We start from the raw sequence: 10212 nt of genomic DNA on the forward strand, positions 1-10212 counted from the left end.
TTTTTTAAATTATGCAATGCCCACCATATGTAATTAGCCAAGTAAGCTGCTTCCATCTAACCTCAGATGTTTGTAATGCTTGTAATCTCAGCTAGGTGTCTGTATAAAGGGGCTCCTTGTTAAGGGCAGAAGGGAGAAATATTCTTCCATAAGAACATCAGGGAGTTGACAGAGATATAAGGCTAAAGGTTTGCAAGACTGCTTTTGTTTGACCAAACAGTTGAGTTTTGGGGATTGTTTTTGGACATCCCAGTGTTTAAACATAGTTATTCAGCAGGGGGTCTGGAAGAAGCCACACAGAAGAAAGCAGCTTGCCCATGGCAGGTCCTATCCCCAGTAAGCTATCAGCATCTTAGCTCGTTTTGTTTTCTTTCCAGTTCTTTCGTACTCCTGTTTTAGCAAATGTAACACCAGCATCAAGTCCCTTCCTTGGATGAAAATCTAGGAGTTCGTCAGTCAAGATGGAGCTTCAGTTTTGGCCTGATTTGATTCCTCTGACTGGCCGGACACTCTTGGTGGTTCTGGTCACAGTTCTTTTGATTGCTGACCTTGTGAGAAAGAGACGTCCCAGGAATTTCCCTCCAGGGCCACAGCTCTTTCCTCTTGTGGGAACCATTGTGGACTTTAAGCAGCCCCTCCATCTTGCACTGCAGAAGGTAAGAGCTCCATGGTAATTTCTCCTACTAATAAAATTTTGCCTCTTCAGTGACATTTGTCACCAAACCTGAGAAGGAAGGGCAGCCTCTCAAGAACTAGCTATATAATAACCATGTGTAAGAGGCAACCCTTCTTAGTTTTAGCTCTTATTACCTCCTTTCCCGTGGGAATACAACAGTCTAATGGGAAAGAAACCCACAACAGAGGAAGACTTACATGTTCCTCCTCTTTCTTCCCATCTGACCATGACCATTTTCTGCTGAAGCCCAGGAAGAGTTTGGAGGGATGGACCAGTCTAGGGGAGGGACAGAAAGTGCTGAAAAGAACTGTTTGGACGGCACAGATCACCTCTGGAAATTTTATTGCCATTGTCTTTGATCGAAAGCCAGCACTTTGCCCCATTACACCTGAAAGAAATATTTAAGACTCTGAGTTAACCATCCCTGTGGCTTCCTCTATGTTGCAGAAAGAGATAACAACTGGTCTGGAAAGTTTTCAGAGCTTTGACCCCCATCAAAACCAGCAAAGGAGGGATATTTTATACATGCTGAGTATGCTTCTCTGAAAGAGTAGAAAGAAAATTTCTGTCATATTCATTTACATGCACACAATGAGTGAGACACTCGTTTGGTCCCAGACTGTCACCACTGGCCCACGAGTCACCACAACAGTTCAAGGTGACCGTGAGTGCCCTTTCATGTACACTCATACTAAGAAGAGGGTGGCCTGAGATCCTTGGCAGAGCAGAGCAGAGCACAAGAGATTATATGATCACCTTTTGCTCTTATACATCAGGGAGTTGACCACTGCACAGGAGACACTCATGCCAGTGAAGACCATGCAAAGAAAATGGCTATAATTTAGCCACAAATGCATTCAGGCTTAAAATCAGAAGTTGGAGCCACTTTCAGAATGGGAAACCTGGAGCAAGAAGCCACACTGCTTTACACAGAAAGTTGATGAAAGGAATTATTTGTCGTGCTTTTCCCTCAGCAGCAAAAGCCTGGGCGTGGTGACCAAGGTGGTGCCTTCACCTCTTGTAGGTGAGCAAGAACACCTCTGTGAACAAGAGGCATGGAGCAGATCCCCATCAGTTACAAAGCAAACAATGTGCTTGTTACAGGTTAAATTAATGAAATCACCTGGTGAAGACAAGGTCATACCTGCCCACAAATATAAGTAAACTATCTCTGCCACACTACAGCTCTCTAGCATTTTTAATGCCTTCTCCAGCCTTCATGGAATAGTTTAGGTTGGATGGGACCGGTGGACTTGGGTTTGAGTTTTTCGCAAGTCCCCTTGCCCCAAGTAGGACCAAATTCAAAGTTAGGTGCCAATGCTCAAGGACTCGTCCAGGTGAGCTTTTAAAATCTTCAGCTTCTTGCTCTCAGAGTGTGATGAACTCTTTTTCAGCTTACCAGTCAGTACGGGAACATCTTCAGCGTGCAGTTTGGAAGTCTGACTTTTGTGGTAGTCAACGGGTACCAGATGGTGAGAGAAGCTCTTGTCCAACAAGCTGAAATATTTGCAGATCGGCCAAATATTCCACTTCTCCAAGAAATCTTTAGAGGCTTTGGTAAGCACAGCTACCAGGACTTTGGTACATATTTTTCATCTATTTGCAATGATAGCAGTTAGAGTGGTAGCTGAAAGGGGCCTACGAGAAAGCTGGAGAGGGTCTTTTTACAAGGACATGTAATGATAGGACAAAGGGTAATGACTTTAAACTGAAAGAGAGCAGATTTATATTCAACATAAAGAAGAAATTATAGACTATGAGGGTGGTGAGACACTGGCACAGGTTGCCTAGAGAAGTTGTGGATGCCCCCTCCCTGGAATTGTTCAAGGCCAGGTTGGATGGGGCTTTGAGCAACTTGGTCTGGTGGGAGGTGTCCCTGCCCATGGCAGGGGGGTTGGAACTAGATGAGCTTTGAGGTCACTTCCCCAAACCATTCCATGATTCTATGATTCCATGAAGGGAACAGGCTGAATTCAGCCCTTGTTAACTGCACCCATAAAAGCTTGCAGAGAAGGAAGCAAGATCTGAATTTCTTCTAATAATCTTACAGGTGTACCTTTCAATCTCTCTGGGATCTAGGGTTGATTATGAGATGAAAGTCAGGTCTTGATGAAATAGGAGAAATAAATGCAAGCTGCCCACTTGAAGAGTTTTCCCCTTAATTTTATTTCCTCCTTTACTTTTTCTCCTCCAGTTGCATATAGCTCCAGAGACAGGGTGTGGTGCTCCTGCCTGCAGCTCTGCCAACAGCGTGATAGTACTTATAGTATTTTGGCTTACACCTTTTCTTCCCACGCAAAGTGACAAAGTAGCGGATTAAAGCAAATCCATAAAGATCTTTAGCATAAGCCAATTACTCTTGAATTTTAATTCCCAGGCAAAGCTATAGTTTTTTACATCTTTAGGGATTCTATTTGCTTTGCTTTCGGGTTTTTGTTTAGACAAATGGCCATTTCTGAATCCTGTCACTCACATGTGACCCTGAGGGAGGTTTGCTCACTTGTTTCTTCCACCTACAGGGCTTATATCATCAAATGGGCATATATGGAGGCAGCAGAGAAAGTTTGCTTCAGCAACACTGAAAAGCATTTCCGTAAGTTTTGAGGAAAAAGTGCAAGAGGAGAGCCGGTACCTCGTGGAGACAATGGAGGAGGAGAAAGGTGAGTTGTCAAGTTACAACACCATGCCCAAAGCTTCCATCTAAATGAGCAATGAGAAGTAAAACTCTTACTCTGACACAAGTCCTAACATGCAAAACAATTCTTCAGTCGCTCAGATCTCTGTCTTACACTTCCGCACTGCACCTTTCAGCACTTATTTTAGACATCAAGCCTACTATTGTACTTCTTCTTTATTAATATTAAGCAAATTTATACTAGGTGTTCACTGAAACTTGCGTGTTTATATGGCTAAGAAAGTCATCCCCGTATTCTGTGAAAGAATAAATGCAGCTCTCCTGCTATCAGGCACATACGCTCAGCAGCTTAGTTAACCTCTGCTTGTCCTTGGTTTTGCAAAGTATTTTAAAACTTGTTTAGTCAGGCTTCCCTTTTGTATGGTGCACAGATGAAGCGTGTGCCTTGCTCTTTTATGATCAAGCTTTTAAGAACTGCCAGAGAGATATTAGTAAGAATAATTTGTATGTTGGTACATGGGTGATGTTGCACTTCAGCTTTAAATAGAAGCAGATGGGGCTTAGCTAATTCTATGGAGCTATATATAGTAAACAAGAAAGATCTAAATAGGAATTGTGAAATTATATACTGAACTTGCTCCATTTTAATTGCTGTTGCACTGAACAGGCCAAATACTTCACGTTACCAATTGATTATAGTCCTTTACAGTCCTAATCAATAAACTAATTAAGCTGCTGGTTTGAGCCTTTCTTCCCATTAGTAATGACAAACAGTGATCATGTCCATCACTCTAATATCTGAGCTCCAGCCCGGTTTAATTACTTTCTTGAAGAGTGGAGAGAGAGCAGCCCTGTGGAGAGTGCCTTGCATTTCAAAGCGATGCTTCTTGGCGTACCAACAGCAGCTCAAGGCTGGGCTGGATTTGTTACTGATCCTGGTCTCTCATATCATGGCAAGTGGCTCTCCAGGCTGCCTAAATGCACCCTAGGAAATTATGGTCTCTGCTCAAGAGGTCTCCCAGGGAATGCAGGTGTGACGAACATGACACCACACTTTGCTCTTATAGAAGCTGATGTGCATCACCTCTATGGGCCACAGGAGCTATTGCTGGATTTTACAGAGGCCACAGAGACTTGCAATCCTTTCAATCTCCCCTCTCTCCTCCCTTTCATTAGATTTCTTTGTGGTGGACAGTTTAAGGCCAGCACAGTGGCATTTTTGCCATGTGGTTACTCCCGAGCTCCCTTAGCCTCCCAGGCTAAGCTTTCAGGGATCTTCTCCTGGTGGTTAAAATTGACTTCAAAAACATGTTGGAGCATGCAAATCCAACAACCAAAGTGTGACATGCTCCCAGACGTTTTCCCTGGAGACTGGTCCAAACCCGGCTTCGGCAGCTCTGTGCTAACACCGGTGCGTGCCAGCAGCCTGGGCTAGAGATGGGAGGGGATGTCCTCAGAGAAAGGATGTCATGGAACACAAGGACCACCCTCCAGAAGGATGCTGGAGGTGATGAGGGTGGTGGGGACCCCAGGACATGGGATGAAGCCTTAGTATCACCATGGGTGAAAAGTAGATGAGGCCTCTCCCCAGCTTCAAAACTGTTGATCTGCTAGACATTGTGGCTTTGACTGAAAATAATGGAAAGCTGTCTTTCGTTTTGTTTCCTCCAGGACAACCATTTGACCCTCATTACAAAATTAATAGTGCTGTTTCAAACATCATCTGTTCCATAACTTTTGGGAACCGCTTTGACTACCATGACAACCGTTTCCAGGAATTACTGCACTCACTGGCTGAAACGCTGCTGTTACTTGGAAGTTTCTGGGGCCAGGTAAAGTTGGTTGGATGTTTTTCTAGCTTCAGCTGCATGTAGGAGCTTAGAAACTGGACTTTCTAAGGCACTGATGTAATCTACTTTTCCCTGTAGAAAAAGTGTCATGTTATAAGGGCTGGACTAGATGATCTTTAGGGTCCTTTCCAACTCAAATCATTCTATGATGGTTAGATGGATATTAGGAAAAATTTCTTTACTGAAAGAATGGCCAAACACTGGAACAGGCTGCCCAGGGAGATGGTGGAGTCACCATCCCTGAAGGTGTTCAGAAAGTGTTTGGATGTGGCGCTTCAGGACATTGTTTAGTGGGCATGGTGGGGTTAGGTTGACGGTTGGACTTGATGATCTTAGAGGTCTCTTTACACATTAATGCTTCTATGAGTCTATGATTCTGTTATTCTATTATTCTATTCAATGATTATGATTCTATGCATCTATGAAATAACCATGAGTATTGCTTTACATTAGCCAAAGAACAATGGAAAAACCTTAACAATATCTACATAAAAGCCCTTCAAAATATCTACAAATTATCTTGTTTTTTTCTGCAAAAACAGGAACCATTTGTTAGCATTCTCTCTGAAAATTCCCTTCTTTTTCCCCACCCTTTTCTGAACCAGTTTCTCAAATCACATTTGTTTTGTTTATCACAAAACAATCTTGAGAGTCCAGGTTTCTAACCCAAGCAGGTGGATCTGGGGACAGACTGCACACTGCTTCTGCATGGCCGCACACCATGGGCCAGGTCTGACCTCTGCCCCCTCCGCAGACCCCAGCACCAATGGGCTCCTCTGCATCCACACCGATTTCTGACTCCAGTGACTGCCTCACATGAGGTTACTGCTTTGGCAATGCAATATTATAGAACATTATTAGCAAAAAAACATCAGGCTGGTTTTTTCTTATTTGTGCTTCTTCGCATCTGTGTAACTAAATTGGCCTCTGCAGCAAAACTTATTATTTGCCTGGTAGCAAGCAAAGCTAATAAATTGTACTACCATCTCAACTGTGATACCAGTGTATATTTTAACTGAAGAAATAATATTTTTGTGTCTCTGATGTCTCACCAGCTGTATAATGCTTTTCCTCTGGTCATGAGATGGCTACCAGGCCCCTTTAGGAAAATCTTCAGTCACTGGGAGAAGCTTCAGTATTTTGTGAAGGGAGTGATTGCAAAGCACAAGGAGGATCTGGACCACTCCGAGGCAGGAGATTATATTTACTGTTACCTGAAGGAAATAGAAAAGGTAAGAGAGCAGTACCTAAATCCACCCAGAGCTTAACACAAGAAATCAGCAGATGAGAGACAAGGCTGTTTTGTCACAGGAGCCCATGCCTCCCATGTCGCCATCTCCTCCATACCTCTTCCATCCAAAATTTTTAGCAACAGCAGGAGCCTGATCCCTTTGAAAACACACCAATTTTGGGTTTTTTTCCATTTGAAAGTATTTACACTTCGTATTCTTCCTTTTTTCATTCTGTCATGTAGCGTAGGAGGACTCTCAGGGAACATCGTCATGTTTATATGGGATGTCACAGGCCTGTGTTGGCTGTTGTGACACTTCACATTTAAAAACACTACCTGCTTTCAAAAGTCGCTCTACAACAAACAGGCTGTCTTTCAAAGCATTCCTCAGGGCTTGTAATTCAATGAAAGTAAGGAGTAGAAATTTCCAAGTCCATGGGTAATGGACAATAAAATAGCAGCAGGGCTTGACTTAAGGATGGATGGACTTGTGTTTTGGGTCTTGACAGCATTTCCTCCCTAATAAGAGGTTTCATTGCCCTGCTTTTCCCCAAGTTTAAGGGTGACACCAGCTCATATTTTCATGAGGAAAACCTGCTCTGCTCCACACTGGACCTCTTCTTAACTGGGACTGAGACAACAGCAACCGCCATCCGCTGGGCTCTGCTCTACATGGCCGCATATCCCAACATTCAGGGTAGGGCCATTCGTGTTACCTCAATTTATTCCAACAACAGCTAAGTGAAGCTGAGAAAACAGTCATATTTCCAGCTTTACCACATGTTGGACATGCCCGTGCCCTAGGATCCTTATTGGGAATCTCTTGAGCTGTGGTCTGTTTTTTTTCTCCCTCTTTCCGCAGAGAAAGTGCAGTTTGAAATCGACACGGTGATTGGCCAGTCCCGCCAGCCCACCATGGCTGACAAGGAGAACATGCCGTACACCAGCGCAGTGCTGAGCGAGGTCCTGCGCATGGGCAACATCGTGCCTCTGGGGGTGCCCAGGATGTCCACCAGTGACACCACTCTGGCTGGCTTCCACCTGCCCAAAGTACGTGGAGACCACCAGCTCTCCCATTGCCCCAACACAGCGAGGTCTTCATGGCCCAAGTTCCAAATCGCAGCTGGAGGGGACACAATCAGCAGGATCTTATGGAGATATCCTGATTTTATAGAACATACAAGCCCTCCTGACAGACACTGTAGGGCTCTTAAGGGTCCTACCTCCTTATGTAAGAGGACTATGAGATCCTACAATGTTGGTCCTAATTTTCGGTTTTACATGGTTTATTACTAACTTTTAAACTGGGTGTCCAGTTGGCAATGGAGGGCCAAGAAAACGAAGAAGAGTTTAGGTTTCTTAATACGACAGCATATCAAAAATAATCTATTAAAAAAGCCAGGTAATAGCTATAGAAGCATACGCATTGTTCAGGCAAATTATGAAAGCAAATATGAGATTGAGATAAACCTTCCATCGATTCATTGCATCAAGGAAAATAAGACATGAAAAACTATGGTGATTTTGGTCCACACAGAATAAAAGACTTATTTTTCTGATAGAGGATGTGGAGATAAACCAGATCAGTTTTTAATAAAAAAAGAAAAGTGAAGCCAACCAAAGGAAGAATATTTAGTTAAACTGCTTCAAATTCCTATAGAAACGCAAAGTTATCAATTTAAAGATGTAAGGTTATATTAACCTCACCAGGGAGAGCACTATAAGGTACGGATCAACACTATGGTGACATATAGAGGAGCAGAGAAGTGAGCAAACTTGTAGGCTTTCACCCTTGTTCAATTACATACCTTAGGAAAACACTTTTTGCCCTTAAAAAAATGTAGGTTACACTGTGTGTGGAACAGAGGTAATAATAACCTGGTCTGACAACACGTTGGCTCTTCTCCATCGTGGAATTGCCCGTGTTCTCCACCTCTTGCAGGGCACCACACTGATGACCAGCCTGACTTCGATAATGTTTGACAAAAACATGTGGGAGAGTCCAGACACCTTTAATCCTGAGCATTTCCTGGAAAATGGCCAGTACAGGAGGCGGGAGGCTTTCCTGCCCTTCTCTGCAGGTAGGATGATGGATGGCGAGGTGGTTAACCCTTTTGCAACGTGTATTTTGTTTTCCCAAGACACCCCATCCACTCTATGGGGTACTGCTCCTTGTCCAGCTCTGAGACCATCCCCACAGTGAAAATCTGAGTAACAGTTAATACTGACTGCTTGCAGCAGGAGAGAAATCAATTTCTTATAAGAGGACGAAAAAAATGAGGCTTCTTCATCTTGCACAAGATGCATAAATGGAGTTTTTTTCCACCAAGGTTCCCATCCTCGTCTATCCAAACAGCCTTTGCAGTTTGCTATGCAGTAAACCTCTGGGGAAGGTTCCTGCAAAATGTGTGGGTGAACATTGCCACCTAACCTTTCGAGGAGGAAAAGCTCCCACAGCCTGTGCAGTGTGGCATGCGCGAGAGGAGCCTCAGAGGTGGTTGTAGCTCACTCAGGACTTGTTGTGTTCTTTCCGCTCCTTTTCCAGGCAAGCGGGCTTGTCCCGGGGAGCAGCTTGCCAGGACTGAGCTCTTCATCTTCTTCACAGCCCTCCTGCAGAAGTTCACCTTCCAGGCACCAGCAGCCTCCAAGCTGACCTTCGCCTTCACACTCAGCCTCACGCGCTGCCCCAAGCCCTTCCAGATCCACGCGTTGCCTCGTGACTGAGGCCAGTGTGGGGCCACTCTGTGCTTTCAGCCCTCAGAAACTTTCTCTCTCCAATCTGCCCCATAGATTCTGGGCCAAAATGATGGGTCACGGATGTCCATCACCCACCAACATAGAGGTGGCAGTGGGAAGGCTAGGAGGGACACATATTGCACTCTGAAATGAGGACAAATTTTGGGGCTATTCCCTTCACCTTTTGCCTCCTCCTCTCTATCAGTTTGACAAAATGCATTAATATAAAAGTCTTATAACTTCATTTCCGCCATTAACACCTCCAAGGAAGGTGTCTGCCAGCTGTAAAGCTTTGACCACAGCTAGGTCCACAGTGGCTCTTCCACAGGGTATATGTCCACCACCCAAAGACCACGTAGTAACTCCTAAATTCAAATGCTTAAGCACCCTGAACGGCCATGGGTTCAATTTTTCTGAAGTATCCCTTGTCAATGGAGACAGCTGAACTTGGACATAAAAGCCCTGAGTTCCTGTAAAATATAAAATGGGAAAGAAAAGTTGCAAAAAAAAAATTGCCTGGGGTTCCTCAGGAATAGTTTAACTGAAGCCCAATATAATGAGAAGCTGCAGAGACTCTTGAAAGGATCCTGACCACGGGGGGTCACCACTGGCTCTCAGGAAGGAAAAAGTGACAGTGAGGAGGCGGTGAGAAGTCACAGACTCGCCCGCTTCCCTTCTGCTTCTGGCAAAGATTTGTGGTTATACTCAATGGGCATGTCCATAGCGTGGGGCCAAAAAGATCATTTGGGTGCATGGCACTGCCTGTGATGGAGATGCTGCTTTTGCCCTTACCAGGGTCTCTTAGAAAAGAGTTCATTAAATACGCAACCTGTAGACAATTCTTCCATTTGTGTGACCACACATTAAAGCTTAGAAATGCCATCTCCTGAGTGCTTTTGTTTGGAGTATGGTCACAGCAAAGATACTTATCCTTTTTCTTCTCACCTTTCATAAGTGACTTTTCTATGTGCATGCATGCAGGATACTGAAAACAGGCAAAGAGGATTAAATCAAGCTCCCTTCCCACCAGCTCCAGGCTCCATCTCTGGCAATAACCGCCTTTGCTGTGTTTCAAGGCAATCGC

General features: G+C 44.3%; 1 protein-coding gene across 1 annotated transcript; it reads left to right on the top strand.

The window, feature by feature from the left end:
• Window positions 1–461: 461 nt before the first annotated feature.
• On the top strand, window positions 462–9116 carry LOC104535857 (cytochrome P450 2J2-like). The gene is made up of 9 exons (XM_010180413.1): window positions 462–656; window positions 2071–2233; window positions 3196–3336; window positions 4983–5143; window positions 6217–6393; window positions 6954–7089; window positions 7255–7442; window positions 8335–8473; window positions 8938–9116. The coding sequence occupies exons 1-9, from the start codon at window positions 462–464 to the stop codon at window positions 9114–9116; spliced, it is 1479 nt and encodes a 492-aa protein (XP_010178715.1).
• The last annotated feature ends 1096 nt before the right edge of the window (window positions 9117–10212 follow it).

Source organism: Mesitornis unicolor, unplaced genomic scaffold (assembly GCF_000695765.1).
Source record: "Mesitornis unicolor isolate BGI_N332 unplaced genomic scaffold, ASM69576v1 scaffold8543, whole genome shotgun sequence".
In the NCBI taxonomy this organism is placed as follows: Eukaryota; Metazoa; Chordata; class Aves; order Mesitornithiformes; family Mesitornithidae; genus Mesitornis; species Mesitornis unicolor.

Bases quoted from the DNA above. Each gene is read 5' to 3' on its own strand.
- LOC104535857 (XM_010180413.1), top strand. From the start codon at position 462: ATGGAGCTTCAGTTTTGGCCTGATTTGATTCCTCTGACTGGCCGGACA. The intron at 2,234-3,195 runs GTAAGCACAGCT...TTCCACCTACAG, and splicing joins AGAAATCTTTAGAGGCTTTG to GGCTTATATCATCAAATGGG. The intron at 6,394-6,953 runs GTAAGAGAGCAG...CCCAAGTTTAAG, and splicing joins ACCTGAAGGAAATAGAAAAG to GGTGACACCAGCTCATATTT.